Source organism: Panthera leo, chromosome B2, assembly GCF_018350215.1.
Source record: "Panthera leo isolate Ple1 chromosome B2, P.leo_Ple1_pat1.1, whole genome shotgun sequence".
In the NCBI taxonomy this organism is placed as follows: domain Eukaryota; kingdom Metazoa; phylum Chordata; class Mammalia; order Carnivora; family Felidae; genus Panthera; species Panthera leo.
In genome coordinates, this window is record NC_056683.1 from 98,329,355 (window position 1) to 98,355,671 (window position 26,317).

The window sequence follows — 26,317 nt, forward strand, 5'->3', positions numbered from 1 at the left end:
GGCATTGAGATAGTAAGTAATGCTCTTCGTCACACCTGTCATCCTGCTGATGAGAGGCAGAGCCAGTATTTGGACCCCGGCTGCCTGACCCCAGAGCAATGCTTCCAGCCAGCTTAAGTGCTGTCTCTTGGCCTTAGTCATGTGTTTGTACATGTGTCCTTAATTTCCCTATTGTTTTCCTTTCTCTTAGGTTAAAAGCTCTCACAAATCAGAAAAAATGTGTTTATTCTTTTACTTTATACAGGATCAGCACAGTTCTGTGCTGTTCTGAGTGATGACGTGAATTATATCCATTGAAAATGGCAGTGCTATTAACCAGGCATTTTATTTTGAAGTTAAAAACTTAAGAACTCAAAAATGAGTGGAGCGTTGACCCATTTCCTTATCTTTCTGATACCAAGTTTTATTTTTCAGGAGTATTTGGGATCTGCAGTGAACCTTATATGAAGTATGTGTGGAACGGTGAACTTCTGGATATAATTAAGAATACTGTGCATCGTGACTGGCTGTTGTATATTATTCATGGGTTCTGTGGACAGTCAAGTATCCTTTTTCAAAAAAACTAAGATATATATTATTAAACTTATGCTGTGTCAATTTGTAGGAAACCATATATGAATTATAAGATTATATTTACCATTCTGTGCACCCAGCAGGAAAACTTGCCCATGATACCGGGTAGTGGAAATACAGAGGAATGCAATCCATTTGAACAGGTCTATTTTGTACACAAAAGGATAAACAACAGGGAAGAAAATGCTGCATGCACAGTAAGGGATATAGGCAGTAAGTATCATTCTTATTTGAGAGGAGGAACAGAATCACTGACAGGTGGGGAGGATGGGGCAGGCTTGGCCTGGGCTCTAAACAAAAGTCAGACCTTAGCAGCAAGCAAGGAGTGAGCACACAGGTGGGGGGGAAGCATCATGAGCGTAGGGGTAGAGAAAGTCATGGGAGTAGTTTCATTCTGCATGTAAAATCCCTGGGAGGTACAATGTCGTGGGTAGTGGGGAGTCAGATTGCCGGTCACCAGACTGCTTTGCTGGTCAGACTAAGTAAGCATTTTGGGTTTGGTACCTGAATTTTGGAAAGTTTTTTCAAGAGGGTAATGTAGATAGGAGTACTTAGGACGGTTGAGTTGACATCTGTTTTCAAGCTGGATTAAGAAAAATGAGACTAGAACAGGGACATGAGTTAGGAAGACATTGCAGTGGTTCAGGCATAATGTCCTAAAAGCCTGGATTGGGAAGGGACATAACAGATTAAGTAGAAGTAGGTTGAACCTTGGGTTAAGCTGATTTCGAGTTCAATGTTACAAATATTTTTTTTCCTTTTACTTAATTTCTAGCTATGGTTGAAACCTTTCAAGAAAGTGCTATCATGCTACGAGGTTTAGAAAGGCAGTGTATACTTTCTAGGAGTGGTATTTAGGTTTTTCCTGTCCCTTTTCGATATCATGTAGGGCATTTGTACACTTAGCTTATTTTCCGGTTGACATTCTTGTGCCTTGGTTTTTTTTTAAGACCTAGAGTGAAAACTTTAAAGGACTTTTTTGTTTTGAGACCATTCAGTGGGTAAATGTAATTAATTAATATTCCTTCTTGCACCAGAGCATTCAGGAGGAGTGGGATCCAGGGGTATATCTAGAGAGGTTAGCCTTAAAGGCAGCCGGTGGTGCCTTCTTGATGGCAAATGAGGGAAGAAGGGAGGCTAGCTGAGGACATAGAGGAGGTTTGAAATGGGAATGAGTGAGATTTATGTGCGACACTTGAGATCATTACTTTATAATCATTTTCAAGCAGTGAGTAGTATTATCTGCTTGGTGTATTCACTGAATAATGAGATTTGGCTCCAAATTACTTTCTGTTTCCCAAAGTGAAATCTACCTGGAAAGAACACAAGGTTTTCACCACCAAGAGCGCAAAAAGGAATGTGCCACAGTTTCTAAAGGCATTTTCTAAAAGGTAGTTCCAAACTTTTGTATTGCCAAGAGCTAACTCAGGGCCAGGCATATATTAAGCACAGTAAAAATGTTTATGTTTTTAGAATAAGGAATAGCACCATGGATTATAATTTTAAAGCCCATTAGTTGAGATGATGAATCTAGTTTCCTCGTTATCAAGCATGTAATAAATTTTGCAAGTCTTTATAATAAAAGGAATTGGTATCTATTCAGCATTTGCCATAGGACAGGCACTGGTTTACACACATTACCTAGCCTAGTCCTCCCAACCATCTAATAAAGTTAGTTACTTTGTTAGTACTCACACCACTTTACAGAAGATGGAACTGAGGCTCAGAAAGTTAAATAAGGTGACATAAGCTGTATAGACGTTAAACAGTTCACAGTGTTTAGTTTTTGCAGTTAGGTGACAAATTTGGGTAGCATTTATAGCATTAAGCATTTACTGTATTGAACTTATCCATCCCCTAAGTATCATATATTGCTTCATAGTTTAAACCCCCTGTTAAGTGAGATATGCTCTCTTTGAGAAGTATATGATCTCTGAAGACTAAGGAAGGATTAGTTGTACCTGTTGACATCCTTTAGCTGGCTGTAAGGTGAGACCAGGTCTTCCCTTGGCCACTAACCCTATACCTGATTACCGTTTCCTCTAGAATTCATGGAAACCACTCCTTAGGTAAGCCTGTTTTTGCTTTAATACCTGCATAACTTGGAAGAACCGTTAGACCCAATGCTATTCCATTCTTGGGTGGAGCTTTTTGGTTTTGTTTAACCTTCTGGACAAGGTATGTTTAAGTGCATATTGAAGGTATAATGATTCTCTTGGTTTGGTGTGACCGTTCGGTGTGAATGCTCTGACAGCTTTAACTCGATTTCTAAGAGCTGTTGATCTATGGACGACCAGTCTATGTCACTCTAATAGCTAGAAGATCCAGTAAGTTTGCCGGGACCCGCTTTCTCAAGAGAGGCGCAAACTGTGAGGTAAGATGGAGAAGCAACAGTGCTGCTGACATTTTCACCTTTCACATCTGCTTTGCTTTCAGAGGAAGCAAAGTGGAATTCTAGAAGATGGCATTTGTTAGTTTGAGACATGATCAAGAGAATAATTAATTCCCCAGAGTGTCTGAAACTTGGGAAATATGACTAATATATACAGATGTTCTGGAAAATCAGCTATCTTAGAGCAAGTTATGCAATGCCTTGGGGAGTTGTGACAAGTCTAACGTTGTGGACAATGAGCCATTTCAGTAATATATGACAAAATGTAGTGCATATTTAGTGTAAGGACTAAAATAGCAAAGCTCCTCCATCTGAGGAATAAGTGGAGGGGAGCACTTGCTGGAAATGCATCTTTTTAAAAAATATTTTTTAATGTTTATTCATTTTTGAGAGAAAGACACACAGAGCATGAGTGGGGGAGGAGCAGAGACAGAGGGAGACACAGAATCCGAGGCAGGCTCCAAGCTCTGAGCTGTCAGCACAGAGCCGGGTGTGGGGCCCGAGCCCACGAATTGGGAGATCATGACCTGAGCTGAAGTCCGCACTTAACTAACTGAGCCACCCAGGTGCCCCGGAAATGCCTCCCTGATGAGAAGACAAAGTAGAGCAAGGCATGGAAACCCTTAATTCCACTCCCTCTGCTTTAGGTTGGCTCAAGGGAGGCTCCTTATTCAGCTCACCCCTGGAAAATAACCACAACAGAAATTCCGTCCTGCCATCAGTCATGTAATCCCCTCTGAGTGTTTCATCTCCATTTGCAGTAGACAGCTTGAGTCTTATGCAGATGTGTGTTTGAGTAGACAGATTGAGTGAGACGCTGGGCTTTAATCCAGGGCAAAAATAGCAACATTGTTCTTAAAATTATATCAACACAATGAAAATATTTATAACTGGTGCTCTAAGAAAAATTGGAATTTTGCTATGTTACTTACTTTTGAATATTTTAAGGATAATCAAACAGACATGAAAATTATTCTTCGTCATATCCTTATATACTTTTACAAGTAAAGCGAACTCAAGAACTTTTTTTTTTTTTTTTTTTTTTTTTTTTTGCTTCTTTCCATCAGGCATTATTTGAATCTCACTGTTTTGTCCCTTCCATTCCTCCCCGGTCTTCAGAACTAAAGTTTTATATTCTGCTGGTCTTGCTGACCTCCAGTATAATTTCATGTAATTGTTTTCCTTTTCTGTCCCTCTCTGCCATTTATATCACTCAGGCTGTTCTCTGTCTGCTACTTGTATTATTAGCTATTTAATTTGATTTTTTCCTAATCTATTCTCGGCTATTTTTAATTGCCTTTTTTGTTGTTGCATTTTAATGGCTTTCCTTTTCTAATGTGCACATTGAATATTGATCAACATTTACCTCTTTAAAATGTTCTAAAATGGGAATTATAATTTCATTATATACTTGGAAATTTGTTCCATTAAAAAATTCTGAGAACATAAAATATCTTTAAATGCCACCTTTCTTTCCAGGGCGATGTTGCAAATGAAGTGGAGACTGAACAAATACTCTGTGATGCTTCTGTGATGTCTTTTACTGCAGGAAGTTATTCTTCTTATGTACAAGTTAGAGGATCAGTGCCTTTATACTGGTCTCAGGACATTTCAACTATGATGCCTAAACCACCTATTACGTGTACGTGGAACAATCTTTTTAATAGTAACCCTTTTTTTAACCCACATTTATAGATGATGAACAGAAATCTCATAAATTCTTAGATTTTAACCAAGTTTTGCTACTGGAAGGTAGATAATTTAGAAGAAGGACATCTGTTATTTTTATTCAATAACTTTATAAGTTTTCTTTAATTTTGACTGCTAGTAAATTGTATTTTACTTCAGAAATGTAAGAATCAGTCAAATTCAATAAATACGTGTAGAAGGAGTGTCTGATAAGCTCAAGAGGAATTTGGGAAGTGAAACTACTAGATTAATTGAATTAATTAATTGAAACTGCTAGTTGTATTGCATTTTTTAAACATTAAAAAACAAAACCAAGCCCTATGCGTCTTTATTCTTGCTTTATAATTTTTATTTTGGTATTTATTTATTCATCCTTTTTATCCCCCTCAGTGGATCAGGCAGATCCGTTTGCACACGTGGCTGCCCTTCACTTTGACCAGATGCTTCAAAGGTTTGGCTCCCCCATCATCATCTTGAATTTAGTGAAGGTATGGTGTGCTCATCTGTTTGCTTAGGAAATTCAGTCACACCAGAAAAATCTTTCCTTGGCACAAAGGGGTTTAACAAGCTTGCTTTATAGACTTTCTGTGTTGTGACAGAGCACTGTGTCTGATTGTCGAAGGCATTGTCCTTTGGCCTTAGATTCTGTGTGGCCTCTTCCCTGGGTAACTGGGAGAATCAGCAGTATGTCTTCAAGGGAAGAGGGTGGTGCTGTCTGCCCGTCTTCTGAGTTTCCAGGACAGATTGGAGAAGGAAGCATGGAGATCACACAGTCACAGCCTAGTCTTGATACACCCCATTCCCTAGACAATCCAGAGATCTCTTAGGAAAGCTAATATGTAGTAGTAGGGTCTAAAGGCTAGATTCGGAAATTGGGGTACTACTGTGGTTCAAGGACCAGGTGGACAAAGTGGTGGCATGGCCTTACAGTTCTGTGCTTCCTTGTGAGAGGCGTCTGGGCAACATACCTCGTGTATATAAGTAGGCACTCAGGTCATTAGCCTAGGATGGAGAGCAGGGAGAGCAGGTAATAAATTGTATCTATATCTGTTGCATTGAAAGAATCTCAGTCCACAGCCACGAAGACACCGAAAGCATGAAGAGCAAGGGTTTTGTTATGGTCACAGCAGTGGCCAACAACTTAGTAGTGTCTGAGGTTATTCTGAGAGGTTGATTAAGAAATGTTAATTTAATCAACACCAAGGAATCCTGTGTCCATTTAGTTCATTATTTAACAAGTATTCTTGAAGGTTTCCTTTGTGCCAAGGCAGTCACAGAAACAATTCCTACCTTCACAGAGCTAATAGTCTAATGGAGGAGATGGTGAAGTAATGCAGAGGTACCGAGACAGGCTAAACGGTGCTATGAGAGCTTATAATGGGAGAGAAGTTTCCCCCAAGGAGATGATGAGTCAGCACAGACTGAAGGAAGAGGCATTAACTAGGCCAAGAAGAGAGGGAGTAATATTCAACTCAGAACAGCAGGTACCACGGCCCTGGGTCAGATATGGTACCTTTGAGGAAGGGAAGGCCTTATGGCAGGGGCCTTGCTGATGAGGACCAGAGAGCCTGTTGTGAGACGAGGCTGAAGAGATAGTTCTGGCCAGACCATGCAGAGCATTGTAGGGTGTGTTGATGAGTGTGGTCTTTATCCTGGGAGTGTAATGGAAAACCATTGAAGGTTTTGCATGATTGCGAGGATTGTGGTCTGATGTATATTTTGAAAAGGTCATCCTGACCTCAACAAAGAGAACATGTAGATTGGCACAAGGTTAAAGAATATGTTGGAAGGCCACATAGGAGGTTATTCTAGTTATCCAGAAAAGGGGTGACCCTGGTTTAAACCAGGGTGGTATGGTAGAGCTGAGGAGAAGTGTATGGAAGCAGTAGACTCGGTGATGGGCTAGATTTGAGATGAGGGAGAGGGAGATGTCAGGTTTGATCCCTGGGCTTCTGGTTACTCAGGTGGATGGATGGTGATGCCATTCACCAAAATAGGGAACGCTGGCTCTTCTTCATGGTATACAAAGTCCGTACAATATGGTTAGAAGCTATGGCTAAATGGACATTCAGTCTATGATGTTTGAAGTAATTCTGTATTCAATACGCAGATTCAAAAATAACATCTGATACATGTGATTGTAAAGTGTGCTTACCCAGGTTTCTCAAATGTACATTTATTAGCAAAATATATTTGTTAATATTTAAAGGTTAATCAGGGGACTTAAAAAATTGTACTCGTTCATCATTCCATTGTCCTAAAAATCCTGACAATAATTAGAGATAAGTAGAAAATAGTTTGGAGATTAAGTCGCTATTTTGTGGAATAGAAAAAAGTTTTTTGTTGTTTTTGCTGTTAGTTATTTTATTCATACGTTAAAAGATGTTTATTCAGTTCATTTGGAAAAAGTACAATTTGTGATTAGAGTCAAAGAATGCAATTGTGTGTACTGAATGATACTGAAGGATATTCACTTTTTTTTAAAGTTTATTTATTTATTTAGAGAGAGAAAAAGAGCGTGTGCACAGGGGAGGGGCAGAGAGAGAGAGGGGGAGAGAGAATCCCAAGCAGGCTCTGCACTGTCAGCACAGAGCCCGATGTGGGGTTCGATCCCACGAACCCATGAGATCATGACCTGAGCTGAAATCAAGAGTCAGCCACCCAGTCAGCCGCACCCCAGGATGTTCACTCTTTATTCTGCCTCTGTATGAAGTCACTAAAATGAAATGCTTTTCTTGATTTCTTTTCTTTTTTACCCTGTGTTGTAATCCCACCCCTACCCCACCTTCCCTAGTTGTGGAAGTTTGAGGTGCTGGTTGACATTTTGTAGCAATCCATGCACGGTCAGTACCACTACTGAGGAATCAATAGGAAGTCAACCTGGAATCAAGCACTGAACGTGTTTAGTCTGGGGGCCGTGGGTGACAGGCAGTGGGGGAGTCTCTGACTTCTTGAAGTGATACTTAAAATCACTTACATTTGTGACGTTTTCATCTGGTTGTAATAGGACTCTGCGACCCAAAGGAGGTTGACTAAACCCACTACCACTAATCCACGATGGAAAGACAAGGCATAAAGCAGATTCTTTTTACATGGAGATGATCTAAGGTTGATTAAATAACCTTTTCTCTCCCTCTCATAAAATGTCAGATTTGATCAAAAAATTTCAAAAAGGTTTTGTTTCCCTAGTTGATTCAAAGTGCTTCTGAGAAAAATTCCAGATACATAATTTAATTTTCTCGGATGTAAACAGCTAAATACATGTTCATCCTAAACTGATTTAACACTGTTCTTAATCAACTCTTTTCTAATTCCTCCATTTGACTTTTTCAGCTGTGCAGAAGAGATACCCTTTTTGTTTCCACAGTGGCTATCTAATTACATTCATGACAATTAATAACTACTACCGTGACTGAAAACAGCAGAGACCCATTTTGATGCCAGCGATAGTGCTTCAACACCATGTTGGTGTCACTGTCACTGAATTGTTTTTCTTTATTTCTAAGTGAAGTCCTGATCAGGATAACAATAAAAATGGCTGATTGTTATTCATAGTTCTCACATGACAGTTACTCTGATAAGAGATTACTGTGTTTTATCTCTTTTAAACCTCACATCATCGCTGTAAGGGAGATACTATTGTTACCCCATTTTATAGATGAAGAAATAGAGGCCCTGGAAAGGTGAGAACCTTGCCCAAGGCTATGTGGCTAGCAGGCAGCTGAGCCAGCATTCCAGCCACAGAGCTATACTGGAACACACTAGCCTCTCTCCTTTTTTTTAAAAAAATTTTTTAATGTTTATTTTTTAAGAGAGACAGAGACAGAGATAGAGAGCAAGTGGGAGAGGGGCAGAGAGAGAGAGAGAGAGAGAGAGAGACAGTATCTGAAGCAGGCTCCAGGCTCCGAGCTGTCAGCACAGAGCCTGACGTGGGGCTCGAACCCATGAACCCCGAGATCACGACCTGAGCTGAAGTCGGATGCTTAACCGACTGAGCCACCCAGGCGCCCCTGCATTAATGTCTCTTAAATGAGAGGCATGTAATATGTAAGGAGGTACAGCAGGCAGGGAGGCAGAAGGTAAGATTTGGTCCATGAACACCTCTCAACTTCAGTTCAACCACAGTGTTGAAAGGGGAGAAAGTGCCTCGCTTGGCTACCTCACAGGGTGTTTAAGAATCAAATTTAGAAACACATGTAGGCTGCAGAACACTCTCAGCCAGTTTAGAGATTATCCATCCAGACCTAGTGGATTTCTGTCTTGTCCTTAGTGGGCTGGAGTTCAGGGTTTCGTTCTTCTGGTCCTTGGGGAGTTCTTTTCTGACAGAGTGGGGTGTGGAGGGTGGAGACGAGGCCTGGGAGGGTGAACCGAGCATCTTGGAGCTGCAGGAGGTTATTAAAAAAAAATCTCATCTCCTTGAATTTTTGAAGCTAATTATCTGTTGACTTTAATTCAATGAAGTATTTATTTCTTTGAATTTATATTATTTTTATTTTAGGCTTTTTTTCCCAGTATATTTAAGACTTAGGCTTCTTGCCTTAGCTGAAAAGTAAAAATGTTGAAAGTCTCTTCCTCTGACTTAAGGTAACTAGAACCCTGAAAATGTTTCATTTTTGATAAAGGAACGAGAGAAAAGAAAGCATGAGAGAATTCTGAGTGAAGAACTTGTAGCTGCTGTGACGTACCTCAACCAGTTTTTGCCTCCTGAGCACACCATTATTTATATTCCTTGGGATATGGCCAAGTACACCAAGAGGTGAGTAGATGTCCATATGTTTGGTTCTGATATTTTCCTTTTCTTGTGACATAAAGTAGCCGGAAGCTGCTCTCTATGGTAAAGTGAATGTTCTCTTTTAATTTCCTTCATGAACCCACTGAGGGGCTGTTTTGGTGCTGATGTGTAATCTGAGTGCTTAAATTAATTGACCAAACTCTTTTCTTTGCCCACCACCAGTACCACCTGCACATTCTCTTTTAAGTAACTAGTCACTTCAGGACATCTCTGTTCCACGCTTTCCCTTATAGCCATTAGTTTCACTGTGCCCTGTTTCATCTTGTCCCCATTTGGTCACCTTCTCAGATACCACTTTTGGCAGATCTGGCTTGTGGATGAACCTGTAGTGACTCCTGACTGTTCATAGGCAATTCAAACTCTTAGTGTAGTGTGAAAGCCCCATTCCAGAATGTAGTAACTTTTTCTTTATACCCGGGCTGTTCTCTTCCTAGAAGATGAAACTGCATGCCCAGCGCCCAGGGTGGCAGCCAGGGTCCCATTCCTGAGCCTTTTCTTCTGTGGTTTGACCCCCACCTCCCTGGGGTGCATTCCTACCTCTACTTTACCTGTCAAGGACCTGACTCAAAACTCTGGTCATCCAGGGAACTTTCTTTCCTTAACCTTACGTTGTCCTTTTACTCATTTACTAGGCGTTCATATTAACACTAAGTTTATTCTGAGGTGTTGTTCATTTTTTTAATGTTACCGTATTGTTTTGTACTTTAACTCATTGTACTTTTTTCTAACTCATTTTGTGTAGTTAGATACCCACGCACACACACACACACACACACACACACACACACACACACATATGCACACATTTTCCTAGAGTCTAAGACTCATTACAGGTTGACACCATTTATATTTATTTTCCGTGCTCGCTTCGGCAGCACATATACTATATTTATTTTCCAGTGTTTCCTTCCCCTGCCACCCGCACTGTGCATTGTATTCTGCTCACATTTTATGAATGCGTATTGACTTGACTGATTTGACTCTTAAGTAGCGAAAGGCTTTGGGAGAAGCTCTCCTGGGGGTGTAATGTGCCAAGATTAAGGCTTGCCAAGAGTTGATACAGGCCCTTCATGTCTCTTGCACCAAATCTTGCTAGTTATTGAACACACATTATATTGCAGAAATTAATTGTTACAATGTTCCTGTTGAATACAAACCGGACATTTTAAAACTTAAATCCCAGGATCCACATAAGAGTGAAAACATATGGTATCTGTCTTTCTCTTTATTTATTTTTTTTTTTTAATTTTTTTTTAACGTTTATTTATTTTTGAGACAGAGAGAGACAAAGCATGAACAGGGGAGGGTCAGAGAGAGGGAGACACAGAATCTGAAACAGGCTCCAGGGTCTGAGCTGTCAGCACAGAGCCCGACGCGGGGCTCGAACTCACGGACCACGAGATCATGACCTGAGCCGAAGTCGGCCACTTAACCGACTGAGCCACCCAGGCGCCCCATCTGTCTTTCTCTTTATGACTTATCTCACTTAGCACAACACTCTCCAGATCCATCCACGTTGCTACAAAAGGCCATATTTCATTCTTTCTCATTGCCAAGTAGTATTCCATTGTGTATATAAACCACAATTTATTTATCCATTCATCAGTTGACAGAGGACCATGGGAGAGGGGAAGAAAAAAAAAAGTTAGAGAGGGAGGGAGCCAAACCATAAGAGACTCTTAAAAACTGAGAATAAACTGAGGGTTGATGGGGGGTGGGAGGGAGGGGAGGGTGGGTGATGGGTATTGAGGAGGGCACCTGTTGAGATGAGCACTGGGTGTTGTATGGAAACCAATTTGACAATAAATTTCATATTAAAAAAAAAACCTTAAATCCCTGTCATTACTGTAGACTTTATTTGCTTCTGATGCAAAGATAAGTATACATTAGACTTGTCTCTTCTCAGTTTTCTCATTCTTCCTTCTCTCCTCAGCAAGCTGTGTAATGTTCTTGATCGACTGAATGTGATTGCAGAAAGTGTGGTGAAGAAAACTGGGTTCTTTGTAAACCGCCCTGATTCTTACTGTAGCATTTTGCGGCCAGATGAAAAGTATGTATGGTGTGAAAACTTAAATCAAGAATTTTGCTCTTGTGGATAAAAATATTATAAATATGAGCAGTTTGTATTACTTGAAAGATGGATGAATTTATTTCTTTGGGGAGACAAAACAAGCTACTCATGTGATTGTGGAATGAACTTTCACTATCGGCATGGGATTTCCTCTGGCGGTTGTATAGACTTCTGATGGAAGCCACAGAATGTCTCTTATTCATGGAATAGACATTACATCAGATGTTTCTGCCAAGTAAAATTTTCTGCAATGAATTCTATTTTTTAGCATTAAGGGCAGGAATTTTTTTCCATAGACTAAATACATTTATGAAATGTAAATTTTTTCCTATGACATTTTTATGAAAATCATGTTTATCACTGTATTATAGTTATTGTTCACAAACCTTTCTTCATTACTACTTTGTGAGCTTCTTCAGATCAAGGATCCTGTTTTATGTGTCTTTTAATGAACTAATGTTATACCTTCCCAGCATTTTATTTTCAGCTAACAAAGTTAATTATAATGGTAAAAACCAAAAAACCGCACAGAGCAAAAACCAACTGTCGTGTGTATATCTTTAGAAATCATCCTTTTCTGGGGTGCCTGGGTGGCTCAGTCAGTTAGGTGTCCAACTTTGGCTTAGGTCATGATCTCACAGTTCGTGAGTGAGTTCGAACCCCATGTTGGGCTCTGTGCTGACAGCTCAGATCCTGCAGCCTACTTCCAATTCTGTGTGTGTGTGTCTCTCTCTCTGTCCCTCCCCGGTCACACTCTGTCTCTCTGTCTCTGTCTCTCTCTCCCTCAAAAATAAATAGACAAAAAAATAATAAAAGAAAGCATCCTTTTGTTACAGTTTGAATTTTGGGATATCTGTGACGGTGGTCCTCAAGACCATCCCCAGGATCCTTGATTCATGAGGAAACGTCAAAGCATTCAGCATATTGTTGTACTCATGGCTGTGATTTATTAACGTCAAAGGATACAAAGCAAAATTCGCAAAGGGAAAAGGCATATGTGGCAAAGTCCAGAGGAAATAGGTGAAACTTTCAAAGTTCTCTCTTAATGGAGTCACACAGAACATGCTTAACTCCCCCTGCAACCTGTTGTCACAGCATGTGTGAAATGTTGCCAATCAGAGAAGATTATTAAATACTCAGCGTCAGGGTGTTTTATTGGAGGCTGGTCCCCTAGACAGCTCTGCTTGACACATACCAAAATTCCTGACTCCCGTAAGGAAAGAGGTTGTTCAGCAAAACCATATTGTCTCTACAGACAGTTTAGGTACAGTGAGGCACTCTTGTCTGTCGGGGAATGAGAACACAAGTTCCCAGATGCCAGCCAAGGACCAACTGTGTTAGCAGGCCTTTCTGAGGAAAGCAGTCAGACCTGTTAACTCTTTTCTGTACTGCACCTTCTTTTAAATAATTAAAATATCTTGGGGGTTCCCCGGGTGGCTCAGTTGGTGAAATGTCCGACTCTTGGTTTTGACTCAGGTTACAATCTCATGGTTTCATGAGTTTTAGCCCCAGGTCCAGGCTCAACAGTATAGAGCCTGCTTGGGATTCTCTCTCTCTACCTCTCTCTCTCTGCCCCTCCCCCGGTCACACTGTCTCTGTCTCTCTCAAACTTAAAATTTTTTTTTAATAATTAAAAATAATAATTAAAATTAATAAATTTTTAAATTAAAATTTAATTCTTAAGAAATTAAAATGTTTTAAATAATTATAATATTTTAAATAATTAAAATAAAATAGCAATTTCATTATATAGTACTTAGAACATACCCCCAGGCATTCATTAGCACATGGAGAAAATAAGAAGGAGGGAAAATAATAAGGAAGTCTGCAAAAACAACCAAAGGTATGCAACAAAACTCCATGAAATAAAGCTAGAGGAGGTGGAGAATCTTAACACTGAGGGAAGGAGGATAAGGCTTGGAAGATTTTATTAGAAAGATCCCCTGCAATTACTATTCATGTCTGTAGAGACCAAAGAGGAAATAGGCTTAAATTAATGCAACAGGGATTTTGGTTGAACATGGGTGATAAATGCCTGAGTTGTGCGACACTGGGGCAAGTTAAGTTGCTTCTTTCCTGGGTTTCCCTGGGTTCTCCGTGAGGAGGGAGAGCAGGGATAGCATTCCATCTTGGTTATTTGCATATTCACTTACCAGAAAGAATGAAAGTAAGCAGAATCAGCTGGTCATTCTGGTGCATTCAGCCCTATTACTTTGATTCTTTATAAAGAGCTAGTACCAAAAATGAATATAGATTATGCTATTAAAATTTTTTTAAAGCATCTATTTTTAAACACAGGTGGAATGAACTAGGAGGATGTGTGATTCCCACTGGTCGCCTGCAGGTATAGATATTATATTAATAATGAATAGAATCTGTATTCGCAGTGCATGATGTTTTCTGAAAGTAGTTGTGGAGAGAGATATACTTCTTATTTAATGCAAAATTATTAATCAGGATTTTTAAAAGCCTTACTGCTAGTGTTTAACTCTTACAAATGATGTGAAACTAAAATAATAATGGCCTGTGGATTTTTTCTTAAACATTATAATTTTTATTATTGGAAATTGAAACATAAACAAATGGGAAAAGAATAAATTTGAATCACTTTGGAAAATGACCCAGATACAATCACCATATATATTAATCATGCTTTAATAAAAATAAGGCCCCAACCACTGAATATTTGGTTTCTACAATAAAAGATCTATCATGGAAAAAGCAACATATTTTACTAATCGGTACATGTGGAAAATGTTAGTTATCTGTTTTATCTTAAACTCAAAAAGAAAATTCAAATATAGACTAGAAGGTATAACAATGCCATTGCAGCAATATTAAGTGAGCAGCAAATGTAACCTTTTATAATGTTCTTCATTATTTGTGCAGGAATAATACCCTGCCTACAGCTTTTCTTCTGCTTTTTAAGAAAAGAAATCTAAAGTGGGATAGAAGCAGTTTTGGTCACTGAATAATGGTTGGAAAGTCTTAAGGTATTTCTCTTTAGACGGGTGTTCTTCGAACCAACTGTGTGGACTGTTTAGACCGCACCAACACGGCACAGTTTATGGTGGGAAAATGTGCTTTGGCTTATCAGCTGTACTCCTTGGGACTGATCGACAAGCCTAATCTACAGTTTGATACAGATGCAGTTAGGTAAATCTTCTTTTCTGCCTTTTGACTGCTGGTAATGACAGAAAGCAAAACTGGTTAGTAATAAGGAATTCTATGGACTCGTTTCTTCATTTAGCTTCTCAAAAATTATGTTGCTAAAACTATTCAAATTAATTCTGTAATAAATACTTTTATTAAAGACCTGTGTGTTATTGCCATGGTTTTTATTTTTTGTTGGTGTTAATTATTAGTAAACACTGTGCTCTTTAGATAAATCCAAAGTGCTTTAGATAAATACAGACTAGTGGTTTTAAAAAAAAATAAATTCAGACTGCATTAGAAAGAAAAAGTAATGTGACTTCGTACATTTGGAATTAAAAATATAAGGCATATAAAAGATTGATTCTTCATTAAGGATTACTGTGTCTTCATTGCTCATTGGATCCATGGCACTGCGTGAAGTGCTGTTTCTTGAAAATACAATGATGGTTGTTATCGGTCATCTGATGGAGTCATAAAGGCTCTGTTGAGCAAAGAGATCAGCTTCCAAATGGCCAAATCCACAGATACCGCTGCACTGAAAATCTTAACAGGCACGTGAAGAAATACGAGTTTCAAACGTGTTTTTAGGAAAGAATATGGTTTGTCTGTCCCAGAAAGGCAGAAAATTCTGTTGTGGGAGATAAATTGATCTGAAAAATCAATTAGAAAGAGGAAAAATGTTAGAAGTCTTTCAATAAGGTTAGAACCACCGTGGTCTGGCTTTGGTGGGTTACGTTTTTGGTGCCCTTACTTCCTTTTCAGTGTTTTCTTTGATTTTGTTACTTTTTAGATTATTACTATAGTGTATATTTTGCACGTACATTTATCATCAAGAGTCTACTTGAAAGGCTTTTAGGAATTCAAAGGTGGCTAAGTGAAGAGTGTGTGTAACACTTTCGGTAAAATTTTTTAATGTTTGTTTTTCTTTGGTTTAGGTTATTTGAGGAACTCTATGAAGATCATGGGGATACCCTGTCCCTTCAGTATGGTGGTTCTCAACTTGTTCACCGTGTCAAAACCTACAGAAAGATAGCACCATGGACCCAGCACTCAAAAGACATCATGCAGACCCTGTCTAGATATTACAGCAATGCTTTTTCAGGTAATTCTGGAATAATAAGCATTTCTACAACTTTACCTGATGTGCATTTTTCTTCTTATGCATTTTCCTTTTTTAAGCAATCTGGCTAAGTGAAATCAAAATTAAATATTTTGAAAGTTTAAATAAAATAGAATCTCACTTTGAAGGTGCTCAACAACAGATTTGTTGTCTCACAGTTCTGGAGGCTAGAAGTCCAAAATCAGGGTATGAGCAGGGCCGTGCTCCTTCTCCCTGGAGGCTCCAGGGGAGAATCCTAACTTGCTTCTTAGCTTCTGGTGATTGCTGGTGATCCGTGGCTTGCAAGTACGGCACTTTAATTTCTGCCTCTGACATTGCCTGGCATTTTCCCCTTGTGTCTGTGTCTTCATGGCACTTTCCCTGTGAGTCCCTCTCTTCTTGTAGGGACACTAGTCATAGTGGATTATGGGCTGCCCTACTCTAGAGTGACTGCGTCTTTTTTTTAAAAAAATTTTTAATGTTTATTTTTGAGAGAGAGACAGAGTGTGAGTGGGGGAGGGGCAGAGAGAGAGGGAGACACAGAATCCAAAGCAGGCTCCAGGCTCTGAGCTGTCAGCACAGAGCCCCACGCGGGGCTCGAACTCACAAGCCATGAGATCATGACCTGAGCCAACGAAGGTCACTTAACCAACTGAGCCACCTAGGTGCCCCTAGAGTGACTGCATCTTAACTGGATCATATCTGCAGACTCAACTTCCAAATAAGGTCACATTCACAGGTCCCAGGGCTTACGGCTTTACCATATCTTTTGGGGGGACACAGTTCAACCTGTAACACTTGTGTAAGTAGTGTGCCAATATGTTCCTATCTCTCTGGGGGTGGGTTACCATGGAAAAGGTTGAAAACTGTTCTGATGGAAAGGGAGCATCCACTCTTCTGTACTCTGTTATCATTGTCCCTATAATGGGAATGATTATTGATATATAAGGGCCAAGTAAAGTGTTTTTTAATAAGACTGGGGGACAGAGAGAATGAATGTGTAGCTGTACATTATTTAAAAAGCAAGGAGTACTATTAAAAGATAGAAAATGGTCATGGAAAGATAAGACAAAATTGTCCACAACTGCGAGAAGAACTACTATGAAAGCAATTATTTTATGAATAATGTGGCTAAAACAGACTTTATTTTGAGAAGCATGGTGTCGTTGGGGTGTACAACTTATTTTAAAAATACAGTGGATATTATGTTAGGACAATATATTTATAGAACCATTCTCTTTAAAGCACTCAAGATAACTTTACAAAACTTAACTTCCTTACGTTATTCCTCTGGGGTGGGCAGGAAGATGCTTGAAATTAAGTTGTTAGGAATTTTTTTCCTCTCATTACCAAAAAAATTTATGTAGACAGACAAACAGCAAATTAAGTCAAAAGATAAGCTATGGAGAATTTTGAAACCTACCATCAAATGCTAATTTCCTTTAGATATAAAGAGCCAGTATTTCCTTTAGATGTAATAAGCCAAAATAAAGAGACCAACAGTTTAAGAGAAAAAAATAGGCAAATGAAATGTACAGTTCATAGGGAAAAAAATGCAATGGATTCCAAACATATGAAAGAAAGCTCAACTTCACTATCTTGGCTATTGTATGTAATGCTCCAGTGAACATAGGGGTGCGTCTTTTTGAATCAGTGTTTTTGTTTTCTTTGAATAAATACCTAGAAGTGGAATTGCCAAATCATATGGTAGTTCTTGTTTTAATTTGCTGAGGAACCTTTGCACTGTTTTCCACAGTGGCTGCACCATTTTACATTCACACTAACAGTGCACAAGGATTCCCTTTTCTCTGATTCCTGGCCAACACTTGTCAACTTGTTGTCTTTTTGATAATAGCCATTCTGACAGATGTGAAGTGATATTTCATTGTGGTTTTGATTTGCATTCCCTGGTGATTAGTGATGTTGAGTATCTTTCAATGTGTCTCTTGGCCATCTATATGCCTTCTTTGGAGAAGTTTCTCTTCAGGTCCTCTGCCCATTTTTTAATCAGTTTTTTTTTTTTCAGTTTATTTATTTATTTTGAGAGATAGAGAACAAGTGGAGTAGGCGCAGAGAGAGAGATGGGGAAGGAGGGTGGAGAGAGAGAGAATCCCAAGCAGGCTCCACGCTGTCAGCACAGAACCCAGTGCGGGGTTCAGACTCACAAACCATGAGATCATGACCTGAGCTGAGATCAAAGAGTTGGGCACTTAACCGACTGAGCCACCCAGGTGCCCCAATTGTTTGTTTGTTTTTAATCAATTGTTTTGTTTTTTTTATATTGAACTGTGTGAGTTCTTTATATATTTTGACTATTATCCCCTTATTGGGTATATCATTTGCAGATATCTTCTCCCATTCAGTAGATTATCTTTTCATTTGTTGATGGTTTCCTTCACTGTGCAAAAGCTTTTTAGTTTGATGTAGTCCCATTTGTTTATTTGTTGCCCTAGGTTGTTAGGAATTTTATTGTTGGTTTGTGTAGACAGATTGATGCTATATGGGCAACCCACCTGAGTCTCTTTCAGGCTCATTTTAAAAATTGTTCTGAAGCTTCACATATTAGCATGCTCTGAGCTTTGTCTTTAAGAAGTACCTTTGGTTTCCAACATAGCTGGTTACATCAGCAGTTGGAGGATGCCAATAAGGAAAGAAGAGATACCTAGATACTCCCTTCAGGTGTTAGGAAGAGCTTTATAATTATAACTGTCTGAAGGACCTTGTTAAGCTCCTTCTAAATTTTTTTTTTTTTTTTTTTTTTTTTTTTTTTACATTTACTTTGGTAAGCTGAATTTTTTCGCTGAAGCTTGTTGAATTTAAATCCTATTATAAGAGGGTGGGTGGCTCAGTCAGTTAAGTGGCCGGTGAAATGGTTAAGCTGCCTGTTAAATGTCCAACTCTTGATTTCACCCCAGGTCATAATCTCACAGTTGTGGGATTGAGTCCCATGTCAGGTTCTGTGCTGGACATGGAGCCTGCTTGAGATTTTCTCCCTCCCTCTCCCTCTGCCCCTCCCCCACTTGCGTGCATGTACTCTCTCTCTCCCCCAAAAGAAAAATAAATAAAATAAATCCTATTATAAGAAAGAAAGAGAAGATATATGATACCTTCAGCAGTTAACAGATCTGTACACATGCATAAATACATACAGACAGGCACACACGTGAAATTTATAATTATTGTGTGTGTATGTATGTGTGTGCATGCATGCATAGGGGAGAATCAGATCCTTCTCAAACAGATTTAAAAAAAAGAAAAGTTCACAAGGTGAAGACCACAAAGCCTACCATACTTGGAAAACACATGGAGATGGCACCACACAGCATTATGATAATGCTGTAAAGTAGTGGGACAGTTTCTTTCCCTTTCTGCTCACCACTGGAACAGGGGCATACGAGGGAGAACATTTTAGTTTATCAAGACTAGTGAGACAGCCTTCTAAGGTGATCCTTCTGAGGTTTAGAGTGAATAAGCTGTGTTTGGCTATAGCAGGAAGAAGACACTTGGCAGTAATTTTTGTTTTAATAACATTTTAAATAACAATAACTATTCACCTTTCCTGCAACCAAGGCAGTTAAACTTGGCAGAAGAAAAAGTTGCAACTAAGTACTCTGTTTAACCCCTCTGCCATGCTTTGAATCCCATCCCTTCATGCTTTCCCTGTAGCTTTCATTGCTGCACATAATCCGTTTCCCCCTCTCTACTGCTTCATTTCCATTAGCACGAAAGCACTCCTTGGTATTTTCCTTTTGACTTTTCCTTCCATCCTCAGTCCACAGTCCTTTTCCTTTGCATTCCTAAGCAAAACCTCTCTAGTTATCTGCCTGCCTGTTTCCTCTTGTATCCTGTTCTCTCTACCCGTTCCACTGGGCATCCACCCTATCATGCCACTGAACCTGTGCTTTTCAGAATCACCAGGAGTCTCCATATTGCCAAGCCAATGGTCACTTTTCTGCCTTCATCTTATGGGGCCCGTCACCAGCTTTGCTCACAGTTGACCATTCCCTCTTTCTTGAAACTCACCTGTGTAATATCCCACTCAGTCTCCCTATTGATGTCTCCTGCCCCATTTCTAAACCCTCTTCTTTTCTTTCTGCATTTTTACCTTAGGGGCATCTCATTCAGCTCTTAAGTACCATGCATTTGACACTCACCTTTGTATCTCTAACCTTTGACTTCTCTGTTGAGTCCCAGACTTGTTTATCTAAAAGCTGACCTAGCTAACATCTCTTCTTGAATGTTGTATGAGGTTTCTGTAGGTTCTATAACAAATTACCATAAAATTAGTGCCTTAAAACAACACCCATTTATTATCTCATAGTTTCTGTGGGCCAGAAGTCTGGGCGCAGAATTACTCAGCTGTGTTATCCACCTAGGGTGTCACAAGGCTGAAGTAAAAATGAAGGTGATGAAGTGAAATGAAGCCAAGATTCAGTCAGTGTCGGGAACCTGGGCTCTTACCTGGAGGCTTCCACGTTCATTCAGGTTGTTGGCAGAATCCCGTGCAGTTAAAGGACTGAAGTCCCTGTGTCCTTGCTGGCTGTTGGCTGGGGTCATTCTCAGTTCCCAAAGGCTCCTTGCCTTCCTTGACTTGTGGCCTACTCCATCTTCAGAGCTAGTAACCATACACTGAATCCTTCTTGTGCTTCTAATCTTTCTGCCTTCCTTTCTACTCTCCTTTTCTGCCTTTGAAGGATTTTTGTGATTACAGTGGACCCACCCATGTACAATACAGGATAGTTGCCCTATCTTGAAGTCAATGATTAGTAACCTCAGTTACATCTGCAAAGTCCCCTTTGCCATGTGATATAAAATATTTATGTGTGTGACACTAGAGAGAAAAAGGTCTTGTGGGCCAGATTTCTTACTACCATGGATATCTTTTTAAAAATTATTTATTTATTTATCATTTAAATTTTAGTTAACATACAGTGCAGATACTGGTTTCAGGAGTAGAATTCAGTGATTCATCGCTTACATACAACACCCAGTGCTCATCCCAGCAAGTGCCCTCCTTAATACCCATTATCCATCTAGCTCATCTCCCACTCATCTCCCTCCATCAACCCTCAGTTCGTTCTCTATCATTAAGAGTCTCTTGTGGTTTGTTTCCCCTCTGTCCTCTTTTTCCCCCTTCCTATATGTTCATCTGTTTTGTTTCTTAAATTCCGCATAGAAGTGAAATCATATGGATTTGTCTTTGACTGACTTATTTCACTTCTCATAATACACTCTAGTTCCATCCACATTGTTGCAAATGGCAAGATTTCATTCTTTTTGATTGCCGAGTAATATTCCATCGTCTACATATACTGCATCTTCTTTTTTTTTTAATTTTTTTTTTTTAATGTTTATTTATTTTTGAGACAGAGAGGGACAGAGCATGAACAGGGGAGGGTCAGAGAGAGAGGGAGACACAGAATCCAAAACAGGCTCCAGGCTCTGAGCCGTCAGCACAGAGCCCGACGCAGGGCTCGAACCCACGGACCGTGAGATCATGACCTGAGCCGAAGTCGGACGCTTAACCGACTGAGCCACCCAGGCGCCTCTACTGCATCTTCTTTATCCACTCATCAGTTGATAGACATTTGTGTTCTCTCCATAGTTTGGCTATTGTTGATAATGCTGCTATAAATATAAACATTGGGGTGCACGTACCCCTTTGAATATGTATTTTTATCCTGTGGGTAAATAACTAATAGTGCAATTGCTGGGTCATAAGGTAGTTCTACTTTTAATTTTTTGAGGAACCCCCATATTATTCTCTCGAGTAGCTGCACCAGTGTACATTCCCATCAACAGTACAAGAAGGTTTCCTTTTCTCCACATCCTCCCTAATACCTGTTGTTTCTTGTGTTGTTCATTTTAGCCATTCTGATAGGTGTCGGGTGGACTCTCATCATGGTTTTGATTTGTATTTCTCTGATGATGAGCGATGTTGAACATCTTTTCATGTGTCTGTTGGCCCTCTGGATGTCTTCTTTGGAAAAGTGTCTTTTAATGCCTTCTGCCCATTTCTTCATGGGATTATTTGTTTTTGGGGTGTGGAGTTTGATAAGTTCTTTATAGATTTTGGAGACTAGCCCTTTATCCATACGTCATTTGCAAATATCTTCTCCCATTCTGTTGGTTGCCTTTTAGTTTCGTTGATTGTTTCCTTTGCTGTGCAGAGCTTTTTATCTTGAGGAAGTCCTAATAGTTCATTTTTGCTTTGGTGTACCTTGCCTCTGGTGATGTGTCTTGTGAGAAGCTGGTGTGGCCAAGGTCAAACAGGTTGCTGCGAATGTTCTCCTCTAGGAGTTTGATGGTTTCCTGTCTTACATTTAGGTCTTTCATCCATTTTGAATTTATTTTTGTGTATGTTGTAAGAAAGTGGTCCAGTTTCATTCTTTTTCATGTCGCTGTCCAGTTTTCCCAGCACCATTTGTTGAAGAGACTGGTTTTTTTCCATTGGAGATTCTTTCCTGCTTTGTTGAAAATTAGTTAACCATGTGTTTGTGGGTCCATTTCTGGGTTCTGTATTCTGTTACATTGATCAATGTATGTGTTTTTGTGTCAGTACCAAAACTGTCTTGATGATTACAGCTTTGTAATACAGCTTGAAGTCCAGAATTGTGATGCCTCCCATTTTGGTTTTCTTTTTCAACATTACTTTGGCTATTTGGGGTCTTTTGTAGTTCCATACAAATTTTAGGATTGCTTGTTCCAGCTCTGTGAAAAATGCACTAACTACCACAGGTATCCAGTAAGAATCTCAAGTGATCATTTTTGAGACTGACTCAAATGTGTTTCTCCACTTGGTTTTTCCACTTCAGCACCCATTGCTCAGTTCAGAAACCTAGGAATCATCCCCGATTCCTTTTATTTTCCTTACTTATCTCCCCCTCCCCCCGCCCCAGCCCCATCTCTAGGCAACTCTCATCTCAACCTCCAGAATATATTGTAAATCCTTCTGCTGTGTTTCATCCTGACTGCTGCCATGCTGGTGCAAGCAGTCTGAACAACTGTTTTAGCTCCTGATCCACCTCCTGCCTCCCTGCTTCTGCCCTTGCTGTAAATAGCAGCCAGAGAGATCTTTTCAAAACTGAAGTCAGACAGTATCACTTCCCTCTTTAAAATAAAATAAAACTCTCTACTGTAACCTACGAGGCCTTGTGTGACCTGGTGCCTTTTGTCTCTAATTTGCCTGTTTCCCTGGTCCACTGCCCTCCACCCTCTCTGGCCTTCTCTTTATTCCCGGAGCTGCCCAGTTTGTTACCCCAGCAGGCCTTTGTGTCTGTTCTGCTTGAGCACAAAGCCCCCAGAGCTTTGTGTGACCACCTCTTTCTCATTTTTACAGTTCAAATGTGACTTCCTCAGACATTTCAGCCTCTACCCCTGCCCTGACTACCCAATCTAAGTGGCTCTGTCCCCTCCCTTCGCTCCCATATTGCTCTCGTTCAGTGTCTTCATAGAACTTACATCCCTTGAATGTACCTTATACATTATTTACTTGTGTATATTTTTATTTGCCAATTGGAATGTGAACCCCACCTGGAGCCAGAGTATTATATATTACTGTTTCCCCGGTGTGGAACATATAGGTTCTTGGATGAGTGAATGAATGGTAGTTCTTTTTTTTTAATTATGAAAGTAATTATAGAAAGTACAGAATAGCTCACAATAAAATCATATAATCTTTACCTTCCAAAGATAGCCACTTGTTCATATTTAGGAGAACATGACTCTTCCATACATGTAATATTTATATTCTGCATTTGCCCTTTTAGATAATGTGAGTAATCTTTATGACCTTAAATATTCTTCTACAACATGATTTTTAGCAGCCTTATGGCAGTCTATCATTTAGAAACATCGTAACTTAGTTGCTATTACTTTGCATTTAGTTTCCTTTTAAACATACACTCTTTTTTGGCATATTTTTGATGTTAGGAAAGTTCCAGAAGCATATCAGGTCAGAGACTATAGATATTTCAGGGAAAGTAGAATGTTCCTGTGAAAACTTTGGTAAGCTGAAATGGCATAAAGTGAAGAGTATCCCCCACTTTCCAGAAGTCTGAGTTACACCACTTTGCTTTTAGGAAAGTCCTACGTTAGTAACAGCTATTTTCATAAAAGTTAAAATCCTCTTCAGATTTTTCTGTTAGCATTAACAGGCACTAATGTAGGTCTTTCCTAAGCCAAGAGGCATAATGCAAACTTTCAGAAAGCAAGGAATATCTGTGTTGCCAAATTGCCTTAGAGAATGGATACCGTCGAGCAGTTAATGTTCCCTAAGCAGAGTATGGGAGTGCCCATTTTGACAACTATTTGCCACCTTAAATAGGTAAGAAATCGTATATTGTTTTAATTTATATTTGTTGGATAACTAGTAAAGTTGAATGTTAGTATGTTCATTGTCCATTTCTGTTTCTTTCAAAAATTGCATGTTTCTCTTTTTCTATTCGAGTGTTGATCTCTGTCTTTCTCACATTTAATTGGTATTTATTTCAATAAAGAGTATGAAGTAGGGATCTAATTTTATTGTCCCCTCCTCTGCAATAATTAAACAGTACTATTTATTGAATAACATTCCTTTCCATTACTGATTTCAGAGGCTACTTCATTACAAACTTAATTTAGTATTAGCATAATAAATATTCTAGTTCCAAAATAATTTTTCACTAATTAAAAATAATTAAAAAGGATTGTTATATTCAAGCATCATCTGTTTCATACATACATAATAAACTGGTTAGTGTTTAGCTGTTTGAGTGGAGTTTGAATGGAGTATTACTCTTTTTTCCTTTAAAGCATGATTGAGTACAAAAATAGGTAATCATTGTCCTCTTGTTATCTACAACTACAGAGAACCTACCTGTTTTAAGCCCTTATCCATATCCAAAGTGTTACTGTCTTCCTGAGGGTGATTGTCTTATTTGCAGTCAAAAGTAGGCAGGAAAAGAACCTCAGGCTCATTAAACCAGCCTTGGAGTCCTCAGGGACCATGTACACCATAGATATATTTTAAGTTATAGCAACGGCAGCACATTCAACAAGTCTTCATTATGATCCTTTGAAGACATATCTTTTATTTGGTTATGTTTCTCACATCTCACATTTTATCATACTTGCTAAAAATTGAAGCAACTATCCGGTTTAAAAAATGAAAGACTCCTTGAAAACGCAGCTGAAAAATGGAAAGCTTCTCTAGATAGTATTAAGATATTTTGAGGTCCTGCATAGTATGAGTTATTAAGTGCCATCAAGGCTATTCAAGAAGCATAAAGAATGTAATTACTATAAAAGCAGCTTGTTTACTTTTGTACTGTGTAAAGAGGGTGCAAATTGGGGCGGTAATGTCTGCATCATTTAATACTTGTTTTCTCTCAAAAGTGGCAAAAAGTCTCCAAATATATTCAGCATATGAACACATCCCTTTTATATATTACTTTTGGCCTGAAAGGTAAATGCTGCTTTAATGGAACACTTCCTGTCAAAATACTAGTAACGGGAATACATGTTTGATGTACCATATTTCATTTGTTGCTTTTGCCGAAATGACCAAACAGTCCATGAAAACAGTGTTGCTAATTTCAGAAATATCTGTGTTCACTGTAGCTGTTGGAAGATTGATTTTATGGTAATGTTATCTTGTTTCAAAAGCAGCCCTTTCTACTGGGCTGTCTTTAGTTCTGTGCTCATTTTCAGAAAGAGGTTATTATTTATATTGTGGCTGCCTGCCCCAAACTTGAATATACAGGGCTCTGAGACAAGAATGGAAAGAAGGAAATGAGGGGAAAGAATGAAGGACGCCAGTGCAGAATGGGAAGGGTGCTTCATGAGACCCTTTCATGCTTATCATCATTTTTATCAAAATATAATTAGGAAAGGAAGGAAACACAATATATATGCATACATAAGTTAGTAATTTGGGGGTGGTTGAATAGTTAGAATGAGGCTGTTATCTATGTGCCCACTCTGCCTTCATTATCAAACACAGGAGGGAATGGGCCAGGCCCACAACTGAGGGGGACAGAAAATGTTGTAAACGTTGTCGGTACTAAAGAAAGAGTAGATACCTTTTCAAGGATTAAAAGTGGAAACTGTGCAAACTAACTTGTTCAAAGTTGTGCAACAGAATATGGATAGGAGTTGAGCCATCTTGTTTGTTTCTGACATCTCTCCTTGTCTTTGTAATAAAATGAAGATGTATTTGTTTGAGGTAGAATAACGAATAGCGAAAATATGTTCTTATCCTAAAAATAAAATCACTGTGGTATTATGGCGGTTCTTAAAGATTTTTAAGAGTCTCTCAAAATTCAAGAAGCAGTTTGTGTTCCGTCTCCTCCATATTATGAAAGGGATGGAACAAACATGAAGCATTTTGAAGCAAGATTTTAATTCTGCTCAAAATCTTGGTGACTATTTTAGATTTGGGGTATGTGTATGACTTTTGGAGTATAAATACTGTTGTTTTCAAAGGTATGTGTTATGAAATCACAGTTGTACCCTTTATCCTCCTGAGAAAACATTCTCCTGAGTTGTATATCTCAGTAGCGGATT

The 26,317-nt window shown here is 39.1% G+C and overlaps 1 protein-coding gene across 8 annotated transcripts in view; it reads left to right on the top strand.

Annotated features, from left to right (window-relative positions):
• Positions 1-26,317, top strand: part of FIG4 (FIG4 phosphoinositide 5-phosphatase) — a 130,863-nt gene that overhangs the window by 40,175 nt on the left and 64,371 nt on the right. For 7 of the 8 annotated variants that reach the window (XM_042939558.1, XM_042939557.1, XM_042939554.1 and 4 more), the window contains 9 exons: positions 415-543; positions 2,847-2,947; positions 4,445-4,607; positions 5,045-5,142; positions 9,277-9,410; positions 11,380-11,496; positions 13,816-13,861; positions 14,525-14,673; positions 15,609-15,775. In XM_042939558.1, the coding sequence (XP_042795492.1) occupies positions 415-543; positions 2,847-2,947; positions 4,445-4,607; positions 5,045-5,142; positions 9,277-9,410; positions 11,380-11,496; positions 13,816-13,861; positions 14,525-14,673; positions 15,609-15,775 (1,104 nt within the window). The remainder of the gene's footprint in view (positions 1-414; positions 544-2,846; positions 2,948-4,444; positions 4,608-5,044; positions 5,143-9,276; positions 9,411-11,379; positions 11,497-13,815; positions 13,862-14,524; positions 14,674-15,608; positions 15,776-26,317) is intronic. The other variant, XM_042939560.1, reaches the window with a different exon arrangement.